The sequence below is a fragment of the Setaria viridis genome, chromosome 4 (genome assembly GCF_005286985.2).
Source record: "Setaria viridis chromosome 4, Setaria_viridis_v4.0, whole genome shotgun sequence".
In the NCBI taxonomy this organism is placed as follows: domain Eukaryota; kingdom Viridiplantae; phylum Streptophyta; class Magnoliopsida; order Poales; family Poaceae; genus Setaria; species Setaria viridis.
In genome coordinates, this window is record NC_048266.2 from 7,855,701 (window position 1) to 7,869,942 (window position 14,242).

A 14,242-nucleotide genomic window follows, 5' to 3' on the forward strand; every position below is an offset into this window, starting at 1 on the left:
CGCCATTCGTTCCTTTCATTAGCGTTGACGCCATCCTTCTCCCAATGCAAGTTGTAGCTTTACCTTGGCATGTGAAATCTGTACCACCACAGCGCTCCCCTTGCTTTGGCGCTCGCCCCCAACTTGTTGCTCGCATACCTCGTTATCACGCCAGGTCGCCAACCCGCCATGAAATCTGCGCATAAGTGGCTGAACGAGTAAAATGTCGCCGGAAGTAGCCGAGCCATGTGTGCAGTGTTATCTCATCCGTTTTTCTTTTACTACTCACATAACGATAACATGGCGTAAGCTCTGTACAGAATAACGTAAGCTATCATCGCATGTTTTAGGAGATAGGAGTGTACCTTTGCTTCCAGGTTGAAGGTAAAACAAGCCTTACAACTAGTCACCGAAACCCCGCCTGGCCGCCTCCAGTGGCAAACAATCTAGACGGACAACGTTAGCGAGATCGCCCCAACTTCAAACCGGAGCCTTGGGTTCTGCCCGCCTTTTCTTTCTTTTTCTGGAGAGATTGACGTGGCTTTGCCCAAGCAGCCGGCCGGGGAGACCACGCGCGGCGCACTGCTCAAGTGCTCATCTCCGTTTTCTGTTGAGGACAGACTCTCAGTTTGGTCCGCACCGGCGTCGCGCTCGGTTTCACGTACAGCTTTAGCTACGCTCCAGCTGACTTTCGATGCGCCGGTCGCCAGATTTCGATGGTTTTGTCCAGGGACGAAGAACCACCGGACTCGCGAGTCGCGACGGCGGCGGCAGGGAGTTCGGCGCGGAGCCTTTCGGCGCATTCAGCGCGGTGCCCCGCGCGATGGAATGGATCGGCGATGCGAACCCGGCGCACCGTCTCGTGGCAAGGCACCAGTAGCCTGGCGCGCATGGAATGGAAGAACAAAAGATTTCTTGCGTAAAATAGCGGTTTAGTTACTCCTGCTGCTGAGAGGTCAAAAGAAAAAAAAAAGGATTTAATTAAGGAAAAAAAGAGTGATCCGGATTAAGTTCGGGGGTTTGAACCCGACGTGAATCGAACACGCAACCTTCTGATCTGGAGTCAGACGCGCTACCATTGCGCCACGGATCCCGGATGATGTAAGGGGACGAATTATTTTATTAATAGGTAAGATACGCTACGCTCGGAACTCCTCGGAAGCAGTTAAATTGGCATCGTCTCGTGACGGCTCATTCAAAAAAAAAAAAAAACCGAAGAAGAAAGAACATTCAGAAAAGAAATCTTCTTGCAGTTCTGTATCAATCCTAGACCTGAAACTTCATACGATCCTGAGACTGAGATCTGAGCGAAAAGCATTGAACTGCTGAGCAGGGGTGGAGCCAACGGGGAGCGCAGGGGCCTGGCCCCCCTAATGCTGCCGCACACCACCACGTGAGAGCTTCTAAACCACTGTTTCACTAATCAAAACAGGATTAAGACCCTCAAACAGCCCAGCCTACTGGCCCATGAGGCCATACAAGTTGTGTTCTGGCCTGATATCCAATGCAAACGTGAGGGCCATCTCCATAGTCAAATAGCTAGCTAGTTAGTACTCATATATCTTAAAGATCTAATATCATTTTCTCTCAATTCTTTGGGACATTGGCATAAAGAAATAGAAAACAATTGATTCAAACCGTGTATTCTAAGAAAGCATATAATTGACATTTAGCTTTCTTTTAATTTTCCATGTTTTATATGCTAGTTTGAAGCAAGATCAACCCAAATACAATTTCCTTTGTGTTATCACCAAACCCATCTATACGCAATCAATCATCACAATTAATAGCATCACCTGTGTAATTATTTTATACATCTTTGGGTTATACAACCTATCCACTATTGCATGGCAACATGTAGGAGAAGTTGTTCTACGAATACAATCAAATATATGGTTCGATAGGGCCGTTTCTAGAATACCTTCGTTCGTGCTATATTGGAGTTCATGAAAAAAAAATTATGAGATCGTTTTTATACTCGATGTCTCGGCCCTCCTATGGTCGAATCCTGGCTGCGTCCCTGCTGCTGAGACTTGGTCCACTGCTGCATGCGTAAAGCCATCGCTCTCATCCGTAGAAACTGACACCAGAACTGACAGAAAATTCCACCAAGAAAATAACAGTTGACTGAAAAAACTCTGAAAACCTAGGAATTGGAAGCCAGAGCAGTACTTTCCGCAGTCTCCACACAAACAGTTTGGTACTCCTATTATCTTGGAATAAATGAATGGAGTTCAAACAAGCTCCAAGTCATCACGTTTATCCTATGTGGACGTAATTAAATGAAGACAGAGAAAAGAGCCTTCACCTCGCGACACGACGGAAGGGGCTGGTGCTCGGATAGCAAATAGCCAGGACAATGCCTGTTGCATTGAGAGCTCGTAGGAGACGACAGCTCCGCAAGATCTGCTGCGGGGAGCCTCCTTGAGGCTGGCAAAATCGAGCGAAGGCAGCAAACCTAGCCTACTCGCGTCGTGCTCCTCACATGGTGCTTGTGTTGCCCGTACGGCCCGTCGGACGACGCCGCACCACCCAAACCGGTTCTTTGTGTTGCGCAGCCCGCGTAGAGTGCCGTCGACGCCAGAAGCCGCGCTGAGTGGTCACCCAATCCACCACGGAGATGCGCAGAAGAGAGAGACAACAGAAAGAGATGAGGATCACAGAGATCGAGTCTGTCCACCGTGCGGAGATATTTGTCACTTTTAACAAGTATAGTCCTCGGCAAAGATAGAATCACAAAGAATACTTTTAGACATACAAGGACATGAAATAAAAATATTAAATTACATTATAATCCTTCTTACAGGATGCTATTATCTCAAATAGTATACTCGGTGTTCTCTAAAATCAGAGACAAAGTAGAATACTAAAGATCCAATTCATACTTGATCCCCATAAAATATGAGTCCATGAATGAATTAAATAATTTATAGACAACTTAATAGACAAACCATTGGATGAGCTGTCTGTTTTGTCGTCTGTGTGATGTATACGAAGCACTTACGGACAGCTGACGTCTACACTATTAAACATGCCCTAATAAGCATATGTTCTATAAAGACAGTTCTTCTCATTACACACATGCCATACAAAATTTGAACGTGCGCTTGGCCTATCTGTTTGCTGCCTTCTGCACATGAGTTATGGAAAATATTCCGAAACTTAAACAGCAACCACACTTTAATCATACAGTGAACAAGGAGTTCTCCACAGGTCGGAATTTCAGATGCAGCTCAAAACAGAGGGCACCGGTGGTTACAGCGGCTTTTCTGAATCCTGCATAGAGAACACCTAACAAGTTCTTGCACACATCATGTGAGCTGCCATAAAACCAGAATGCATGGTATGACAAACAGTAAGGAAATCCACAAATAGTAATATGCTTCTTATCCATCATGCACAGGCTATAGAAGTGCAAATATTTTGAGAGAAATTCCCACTTCTCAAAATTACAGGACTGATCAATATGCTAATAAACAAGGTTCGATTTAAGAACATATTGTTTCCTTATTGAATGGATTTATGTCCAGAGGAGATATGTTCTCTACATATGACAGATCAATTTCCATAATCAGGTAATCTTAGGTGGACAAATCAAGTAACCCGTATAAAAGGGATATACTCTGTGGAAATGCAAGAACAACAAATTAGTACTCTGTCATATGCTTCTACTTGCTATCTATTTGCAGCAGTCAGTATCACATCCCCTTAAGACCAAACAGAACCATCTTGAGTATGTGGCACAGGTCCGTGGAATCAATACAGTTGTTAGAAATTAAGAATATATCATTGGCCACAGCAGTTGGTTTACACAATTGTTTCATAGAGAGTTTCTCTTAACAGCAATTTCAGTAACTACATGAAAGTACTAGGTCAGCCTCAGGGAAGTACAATGTAAACATCAGTATAAACAAAAATAATCCATTCCACCAAAAAACGAATTAGGTAGGCCCCAAAGAAGTATCAGTGACTACTCTGAGCTAATGCTTCTTATCCACCGTGCTCAGGCTATAAAAGTTGGAAATGTTTTGAGAGAAATTCGTACTACTCAAAATCACAGGACTAATCAAAATGCTAATAAACAAGCTTTGATTTAAGAAAATTTGTTTTCTTATCTAATACTCCCTATGCTTTAAATAAGTACTCCCTCCGTTTCAAATTATAAGTCATTCCAACTTTCTTTGAGAGTCAAAACATCTCAAGTTTGACCAAATTTATGATATCAAATAGGTACCATTAGTTTCTTCATTAAATATATTTTCATAGTATATCTATTCGGTGCCATAAACTTTTGTGATCTTCTCTATAATTTTGGTCAAACATAAAATTGTTTGACTCTCCAAGAAAGTTGGAATGACTTATAATTTGGAACGGAGGGGGTACATGAATAAGAACATCATGATTTAAAAGCAGAGAGAATAAGATTTATTTGTAGAAGAGATAAATTTTCTGTATTTGAAAGAATAATTTGCACAACCTTAGGCGGCCAAGTAAGATGCCCATATTAAAAGGGATATATATATATATATATATATATATATATATATATATATATATATATAATGTGGAAATGCCAGAACAACAAATTCATACTCTCATGTGAAGTCTTCTCCCTTACTCCTTGCCATATTTTTCAGTGGTCAGTGTCCCATTTTCTTAAGACCAATTAGAACCATCTTGAGTACATGTGCAGAGGTCCATGACTCCATGGAACTAAAAAGGCTCTTAGAAATCAAGAATATATTGTTGGACACGAGCCCACCACACTTGTGTTGATTACACAATTGTCTCAGTGGCAAGTTCAGCCACTATTTGAAAGTACTAGTTCAGCTGCACTGCTGCAGTGTACAATGTAAACATCAGAAGAAACAAAAATAACCCATTCAGCAAAAAACGAATTAGACAAGCCCCAAAGAAGTATCAGTGACTGGTGTGAGATAAGTAAAATTTCAGAATTACTGAGCAAACACGGTAAGAGAAAATGGAAAGCCGGTGCTATCAAATTTCAATTAGATTAAGTGCTAAAATAAGAACCTATCCACAGAAGAACAACTAAGTTAAGAAAATCTTGAGCCATGTGCTAGACAGAAGAAGTGACTAACAAACATGTAAAATAAGGCTCCAGAATAAGCCAACTAGCTCCTTCATAGAATCATAGATAACCATAACTTAAACCTGGACTATTAGCAGTCAGAGATCACAAATAGTTCTATTGCAGCAAGCAGAATTGAGAATGCCTGCACCATCGACACCTTCTAATGAGCGCATGTCGCAGTTACACCATCCACCCAGAAAACGAAATGGATTAGAACATTTCACGATGTTAAAATTAGACTGCAGAGGGCACAACGCCACCACAAGCTGTTGCATAAGCATCTGCAAGCCCAGGAACAGAGTCCTTGTGACTGTCAATGTACCTCAATTTGAAAGTCTCCTCTCCATATTGAGCAAATGTGTTAAAGCTCGTATTGCTAATCAGAAATCCCTTTGCCTGCAGGACCTTCATGACACAATGCTGGGGCACTAGCCGCTTCTCCAGGCTGTATGTGAACAGGGCAGGCCTTTGCAAAATGTACTGAGGCTCCAGTCCAACCTCATTGACCAAGAACTGAATCTTGCGGTGAAGGCTCTGCTCAGATATTCCTAGAATGGTTGGCAACTTGGACACTGCAGTGGCAATTTCACTCTCGTGGCAACCAAGAGTACTCTTCAAAAATTCGAACCTGGCAGCAACCTTCTCTTTGGTGATATTTGAGACGACGAACACCGCCTGATAGAACATTCTTGAGCTGCGAGGCACCCCAAGCTCTTCCGCGCGTAGCACTACCTCCTTGAGACGCTCTGGGTTGAAGGTAAGCACCCTGGCCAGCTTGGCAATATCTCGAACACTTATGCCGCACTGACGAAGCAGCGCGATGTTAGGCTTGATCACCCTTTCAAGATCTGACAATATGATGCTGTTGTGATTCTTTATGAACACGAGGAGCCGTTCAAATGAGCCGTAGAAGGAGATGAAGAACTCGAGCCTTGGAACGACGTCGCAGCTGCGGACAGCGCGTGAGCCGACCAGGAGGAAGCGAACCATCTGGGGAGCGGACAGACCGAGGCGGTCGCGGAGAGCAAGAAGGCGGGGGCCGATGTTCTTGGGCGAGGAGCGGAGGAGCAGCGGGTCGGCGGCGACGTCGGCGCGGGAGAGGCCGACGCCAGAGAGCAGGGCGAGGACGGCGTCGGGGTTGGAGGCGGAGTTGAGACGGCAGTTGGAGATCTCCTCGAATGCCTTCCTGCTACATTTGGATGCTCCATGGAATGCCTTCTGGGCTGTCTTCCTGGCTTGAGCTGGGGCTAGGCCGCAGGCGGCGACGAGGTAGTCCTCAAGGGAGAACGGGGCGGCGGAGGCCGAGGTGAAGGTGGAGAGGAGGCATGCGCGGTGGTAGATAGGTGGAGAGTGAAAACACCTATCACTACTCGGCAACTCCTTTGGGTGCGTCCAGGAGTCAGGACACAATGCCAATTGCCAGGGGATCAGCTGCTTCTCCAGGCTCCGTTATGCAGTGATATTCTCCAGGCTGTTATACAAAGTAGCACGGCAAAATCTTCCAAATTTATATCCAAGACCTCCAGATAAGAGTATAGCCGTATAGCATAGCTCTGTGGGTGAACTCTGCCGTCTATCTAGTTCCTCAAAAGAAAAGAATCTATATGAACTGAATAGAGTCAACCTCAGCCAAGCACAAATTCAAGAAAAATTAACAAAGTAAACCAATTAATGCATGATCATCATTTTTTATGGGAACGGGAAATTAGATTAATGAGTTGGCACACTACATTCCCAAATTATAAACGGAGAACCTGAAACAAAGAAAATACAATATCTATCCAGGTCCTTCCACAGTCTTCTTCCCCAATGGCCTTCATCGGGGCAGAAGATGCTCCAGGTGAACGGAGCACAACCAAATGCCGAAAGCAGATTGCAATCCTCATGCCGAATTTGCCAGTCAACCCCCAAAACATTGGACATGCTGCAAGGTCCAGTGTTCCAGAACCAGACCAAAGTGCATCTGAAGTTATGAAAGAACATCAGCGGTTGCATCATCGAGTACAGCACCGGAAGCAGATATAGCACCTCCGCCCCTTGAATTATAAAGGTGGAGGCCTGAGTTTCTCTTTGTGTAGTTGTGTTCCTATGATGAACATCAGGTAGATGTTAACGTTCCACAATAAATCCGGCGACAGTAACATTATTATGATAAATTGACAAAATTTTCTGAGAAAACATCTCGCTTCACCTTCTCAAGACTAAAAAAGTCCTCCTTGTGTAAATCATTTATGATAATAAATAAATAAGACAAGGAAACTGATTGATGAACCTATATGCACAACTATAGTATGTACAGAAGTACAAAGAATAAATTCATGGGTCATGTCTTTCATGGTTTAACCTAGATTATTCTTCAAAAATGTAATCCAGAACAAATCATAAATAACTATTCTTATTCCCAGGTCTTAAATGCCAATCTCCTTGGATCCTGAGGAATGCGCATAGCTCACAGTTTGAGTCATTAAGGAGGACAGATACCATATTTGTTGTATAGACATAAAGCTATACACAGTTATTAACTTGTATATCTGAAATAAAATATTAACATGTCCTACTCAATAATTTTGTTGTAGTTCATTACTAAATCAAATATGATAATTCAAGAATGTAGCCAGGAGTCATACCAGTAACTGAGTCATGAGTTCAATAAGGCAATACCAATACAGTGTTTGGGCACAGTAATCGCCCCCCCCCCCCAACCCCGCCCCTCCATCACCGCCCCGCCCCTCGCCGGCAATGACGGGAGCCCCCTCGCCCCTACGCCTCCTCCACAGATCCCCACCCCGCCAGCCACCTCATCAGCCGTGCCCCCCACCCCCAACCTCCCCGCGCGCGCGGTCCTCCTGGGAGAAATTCTTCTCCCCATCCCCGCCACCACCTCCCCGCGATGGCCGGCCGGCGCCCCTCGACGATGGTTGGGTGCCGGATTCACCAGATCTGCGCGTCCAATCGCCCGATCTGCGGCCCCCTGTGGCGGATCTGGTGCCAGAAGCCCTGGGGCGCTACCTTGCCAAAAGTCTGTCCTACGCGGAGGTTGTCAAAGGAGCAGCCTTCAACTCCCCCACCAGCCCATCCGCCCACCGCGTCAAAGAGGATCTCCGGGCCCCTACCCGAGGACGATGTAGTAACTCCGGTGATGCGACTCCCCCGCGGCGCATTCATCACGTTGTGGCGTCAACGGCGCGCTGGACCAGGGCCAAGTACAGCACACCGGGACATCTGACGCGGCTTCCGGCTCAGCAACAGGAGTGGCAGCCAGTGACGCGCCGCAGGGCGCGGCCGCGTGCGCCGCCCGAGAAGCCGCGACGCGACGGCGGAAGTGACCGCCGCTACAGAAGCTCTTCAAGGAAGCCACCAACAAATACCCTGCTCGCCTTCAATTGAGTAACTGCGGGGCGCTGCTTCATCTGCCTTGCGGCTGACCACCGAGCTGCGTCGTGCCGAGACCCGGTGCGCTGCTTCCGCTGCCGCCGCTTCGGCCACAAGGAGCGCTACTGCAAAACGGCTTCCTCCTCTGCACCCCGCCCCAGAGCCCCCGGCCGCCACCCCGACTCCACTGCGCCACGCCCCAAACCGGCGACCTGCCCACGCAGCTACACACCACTTGCCGCTCCACCACACACCTCGCCCACCTCTGCCTCCCTTCTGCCGCCGCCGTGCTGCAAGACAGCCTGCACCATGGCCATTGGTGACCCCCACACGCGGCCGGAGGTTGAGACGGTCTTCGTCTCCGACTCCTTCCACCTCGAGCACAACACGAGGGAATGGGAGGCCTGCGCTCTCGTCCCTTGGGCATTGCATCTGCCACCGGGTGCTGGAGCTCGGGACATCTCAAGGCTCATCTGCAAGGAACTCCTGCTGCGCCCCGGCGACGTCAACGTCATGCTGCACCAACCCGAGCCATACCTCATCCGCTTCGACAACGCGACCCAGGCGGCGGAGGCTCGCCGCCACGGACGCTTCACTGGCAGGGGCATCGACATCTGCCTCCGCCCGTGGCACAGCCTCACCCACGCCCTCGGCTTCCGCATCTTCTACAGGGTACGGCTCTGCCTCGACGGCATCCCGTGCCACGCCTGGACGCCGGAGATCGTCGAGCGCATCATCGGCCACAAGTGTGCTCTGCAACACATCGTCACTGACCTCGTCCAGTCGGCGGACTCCAGGCACATTGAGCTTTGGGAGTGGACGGCGGACCCAAGCGAGATCCCGAAGAAGGTCTGGCTCGCCTTCGTCCACAGCCCGACGACCAAGTCCTCCGCCTTCTCCGTGTCGGCAGAACCTCCCCTCACTTCATGGCAGCAGGGAGCCCGCTACGAGGTCTTCATCCACATGCCCCTACTGGAGGACTACACGGCGGCTGCACGCAACCTCCAGCAAGTTGTCGACAACCCAGAGAACATCACCCCGATCCGGCGCAGGTATGAATGGCGATATGGCCTCATTGATGGTGCTCCTTCAGATGCAAGATCGCGCTTCCCGGCCAGGCTGCCTCGACCGCCGCAGGAACCCGAACTCTGGAGCCACGACGACCACGGCGAGAGGAGACCCGAAGATCAGTGTCGTGGACGAAGCGGCGCCTATGGTGCCGCTGGCGGAGGGCATGGCGCATATGGGGATGACGACGCTGCCGATGGCGGACGCGAGCGTGGAAGACATGCTCGCCAGGAGGACAGGACCCGCGCCAAGCACCGGGCGGCTAGACAACCTTGCAAGCGCGACTTTGTCTGGCCGGCCCGGCGCGGGGACGACGACGACGACGACGACGACCACCGTGACTACGATCACCTAGGCCACGGGCGCAAATACGGCGACGCCTGCTGGGGCTGCACGGAGGCTGTTCGCCGTGACCGTTCCAGATCCCCGCCACGCCGCACCTATGCGCCACCACAGGGACGACACCACGCACTGGGCGCACAGGAACTGAACAGCCACGACCCACCTCAGCTATGGGCGATGTTCCTGGCCTAGGCGGCCGCGATGAAGGCACTCGACCAGGTAACAACTACATCTAACCGTCTTACTCTCCACACCAGGAACAGGGAGCATCACGCCGACGACGTCGTCCGCAAAATCTCTTGGCTCGCTGATCGCCTTGGCTTCGACGACACCTGCTCGGGGGAAAAAGCCTGGTCCGCGCCCATCCCGCTCGCACAGGTCTTCGGCACTCTGCGGGCGGCCCTCCTCCTGGCACCACCGCCGCCGACGGTGGCTGACATCGAGCGGGCGCTGGACAACATGTGCGTCGACCTTAGCCAGGCGGCGGCTGTGAGCAGCCAACGACCTGGGCCGACTGTTGTCGGGCCACCGGCCCAGATGAAAGCCAAACAGGCGGCGCACAACCCTCCCCAGCTGGGCCACCAGACGGCCCTTGCGCATGCTGCCCGTGCGGGGGCATACGGCGGCACGCCGACGGGACGGGGAGCCTCGATGGGCCTCTCTCCCCCGCTGGGCTGCCTGCCGGTCCAATCTGGCCAGGGACCGACCCAAGAAGGGAATCTTCACCACTCTGCCCAGGGGGGCTCACTGGCCCACTCCCCACTCATCATTGTGTCGCCGGCCCAAGCGGCCGAGGCAGCGGGGGGGGGGGGGGAGGGGGGGCGGGCGGGCATGCTGGCAGGGGCCGCCCGGCCAACCATCACGATGCCTGCCGCCCAGGTGACCCAACAGATGGAATTGGGCGACGGAGAGCCGGATCTGAGAGAGATAAACTCCCTCTTTTGCACTCCTCCTCCGCTGCTGCTACACGAGCCTGGGCTGCGTCGCCAACGACAACGTCGCACCTTCGACATGACGGCGGTCAGAAGAAGTGCGCGGTTGGCAAAGAAGCCGCTCATCCCGGCGACAGAGAAAGCGCAAAGAAATTTATGTCGCAAGCTGGGCCTAACCAACGACGAGATGGCACCTATCGACGAGGTTCTCCGTGACTTCCTGTCCATGTTCCAAGGACCCCTCCCTGAGAACATTGTGGCAGCTCTGACGGCCATCTTTGGCCTTGAAGACGAAGGCGCGGACATGCTAGGGGAAGCAATGCTGAACCACGCAGGCACGGCCGTGGCAGAGCTGCAGCAGGTTAATGGGGACTCCATAGCTTAGGGCCGTGACAGTACCTTTGAGCGTCCACCAGCACTATATGTATTTTGTTTCTCCATCTGTATCGTCACATGTACTCCAAAGCCCTGCTGGCTGCGACCTTCGAGCTTTTAACCATGCACGCCCTGCTGGCTTCGACCTTCGGGCAACTATGTGTAACATGAACCCACGAACCGCTATGCAATCAGGAGGGCCTACTGCCCACGTCGATCTAACTCCGCATATAGCAACTGCAAATGACAACGTATACATAAGTGCCGACGAATATGAACGCCCAGATGATCATAGCGGCCTACATCACACGAGTAAAAGCAATGCACGCTGCCTAACCGTGCACGATATGATGAACGCGACGCCGTGCCAAATCACGTGCATACAAGAGACGAAATTACAAGCGATAGACTCCGCCCTGGCTACCTTCCTAGGAGCCTACAAACTAAACTGCTTTGCGTATAAACCGGCGATAGGCACGAAAGGAGGGATTCTACTGCTCTGGAATGACATGGCGGTACAAATTCAGAACGTATCAATTGGTAGATACTCAATCTCGGCAGAGGTAACCATTCGACACTGCATGACAACCTTCACGCTAACCACGGTATACGGCCCGGCGCGACGACCCGAAAAGGAAGCCTTCCTACGACATATGCGGACGCTAAAACCATCTGATGACACAAAATGGATAATACTAAGGGACTTCAACTTAATCTACCGCGCAAGAGACAAAAACAATACGAACCTCAACCGGAGACTTATGAATAGGTTCAGAAACGCCATCAATTATTGCGGCCTTAAGGAGATAAGCCTACAAAATAGACGATTCACATGGAGCAATGCACGTAGAACACCAACGCTTGTTCGCCTCGACAGAGTGTTTTGCAACCAAAGCTGGGACCTTCATTTCGACAATTGCCTCCTACACGTGCTGTCATCATCCCACTCGGACCACTGCCCCCTGTTAATAACCAACCATGCCACACTCAGACGCCCCATGGCCTTCAAATTCGAAAACTTCTGGGTACGGTTGCCAAACTTTAAACTGGTGGTTTCCTCTGCTTGGAATACCCCGACACACCATACGAAACCTTTCCACAGGTTGGGCCATAAACTCTATGAGACGTCAAAGGCGCTAAAACACTGGAGCAGGTCAATGCTATCTGACGCAAGAATGAAGATGCATATGGCTCAGGAGGTTATACTACGCCTCGATGAGGCACAGGATACCAGGGCACTGTCCGCGTCTGAAACGAGGCTAAGAGGAAAACTAAAACAGAGACTCATGGGATGGGCGGTCATTGAGAGAGCCAGGAAAAAGCAATGCTCTAGAATCACATACCTAAAAGAAGGAGATGCCAACACAAAATTCTTCCATCTCAAGGCAAATGGTAGAAGGAGAAAGAACTTCATACAAGACTGCGTCAGGAAGATGGTTGGGTCTTTTCCCATAATGACAAACAACAAATCGTGCAAGACCATTTTTAGCATGTTATGTAGGCACCATCGATAAGAACACTAGACTTAAACTGGACAGCACTAAATTTGCCGGCCGTTGACCTATCTTCGCTCGATAACCCTTTACGGAAGACGAAGTCCGGCGGGCCATTTCACAGATGCCAAAAAAACAAAGCACCGGGACCTGACGGATACACAGGCCTCTTCTTCAGCACCTGCTGGGAGACGATCAAATGCGACCTCATGGCGGCAATCAACTCCCTATACAACTCCCGCTGCGCTGACTTGAACCTACTAAACAAGGCCACAATCATCCTAATCCCCAAAAAAGAAGGGGCAGAGGACATCGCGGATTTCAGACCCATCAGCTTGATCCATGCCATTGCGAAGATCATAACAAAGACCCTAGCCCTGCGACTAGCCCCATTCATGAACCAACTAATCTCTCCATGCCAAAGCGCTTTCATCAAAGGAAGAAGCATCCACGATAATTTCCTCTACATACAAAATCTGGCACGCCACTTCCACACACGCAAACAACCGACCCTGCTTATGAAACTCGACATATCCAAGGCTTTCGACTCCGTACGGTGGGACTACCTCCTCACGATGATGCATCACAGAGGATTCCCACAAAAATGGAGAGACTGGATTGCGGCTATCCTTACCACTTCAACTTCACGAATTTTACTGAATGGGATTCCCCTGGATCACATACAACATGGAAGAGGACTCCGACAAAGGGACCCACTCTCACCGCTCCTGTTCATCCTAGCAATAGACCCACTGCAATACCTGCTCACGGCCGCCACGAAAAAGGGCCTACTCCAGAAACTGTATAACCGAGCAGCACGTATGAGAACATCCATGTACGCCGATGACGCGGTGATCTTCATTAAACCTACCACACGAGACGTCACAAATTTGATGAGCCTGCTGCAAAATTTTGGTGAAGCAACTGGCCTCAAGACAAACATCCAAAAAACAAGCGTCACACCGATAAGCTGCACTAACACTAATATTCAAGAAGCGCTCCGCAATCTCCCGGTCGCGCAGAGGAATTTCCCGATAAAGTATCTGGGCCTCCCCCTAACGGTCACAAGACTACGACGCATAGATTTCCAGCCAATGATCGACAAAGTGGCGAGCAAATTGTCAAAGTGGAAGGGAAGGAACCTCACACAGGCTGGCCGACTATGCCTCACAAAATCAGTCCTATCCTCACAACCCGTCTACACATTGACGACCCTCAAAACACCCAAAGAAGTATTGGAGGAGATCGACAAAATAAGAAAACGTTTTCTATGGGCGGGAGACAAGGACCTTACGGGGGGAAGTGCAAGATTAATTGGACAAGGACAACCTTACCGAAAGAGCAAGGCGGCGTGGGCATCCTGGACCTTGATAAATTCGCGAGGGCGCTCCGGATCAGATGGCTATGGTACGAATGGGCTTCTCCGAACAAGACATGGGTCGGCACGGAAACACCGTGTGATAACCGGGATAGATTGCTATTCGCTGCATGCACGACGATCCACCTCGGCAATGGGGATAAAACATGCTTCTGGCAGGACACGTGGATAGCAGGCCGGCGACCAAAAGACATCGCCCCACACCTCT

General features: G+C 50.0%; 1 protein-coding gene and 1 non-coding gene across 2 annotated transcripts; both read right to left on the reverse strand.

Moving 5' to 3' along the window:
• Positions 1–1,000: 1,000 nt before the first annotated feature.
• TRNAW-CCA (transfer RNA tryptophan (anticodon CCA)) lies at positions 1,001–1,072 on the reverse strand. The gene has a single exon. It is a non-coding gene; the product is annotated as a tRNA-Trp (tRNA).
• A 3,884-nt stretch (positions 1,073–4,956) lies between these two features.
• Positions 4,957–8,239, reverse strand: LOC117853387 (uncharacterized). The gene is made up of 2 exons (XM_034735762.2): positions 8,010–8,239; positions 4,957–6,518 (listed from the first exon to the last, which is right to left on the reverse strand). Exons 1-2 carry the CDS (start codon positions 8,237–8,239, stop codon positions 5,309–5,311), a joined length of 1,440 nt encoding a protein of 479 aa, XP_034591653.1. The 3' UTR covers positions 4,957–5,308.
• Between the last annotated feature and the right edge of the window lie 6,003 nt (positions 8,240–14,242).

Coding starts and splice junctions, on each gene's coding strand:
- LOC117853387 (XM_034735762.2), bottom strand. CDS start 8,239: ATGAATGCGCCGCGGGGGAGTCGCATCACCGGAGTTACTACATCGTCC. Junction 6,519..8,009: donor CGATTGGACGCGCAGATCTG/GTGAATCCGGCA, acceptor TGCATAACGGAG/CCTGGAGAAGCAGCTGATCC.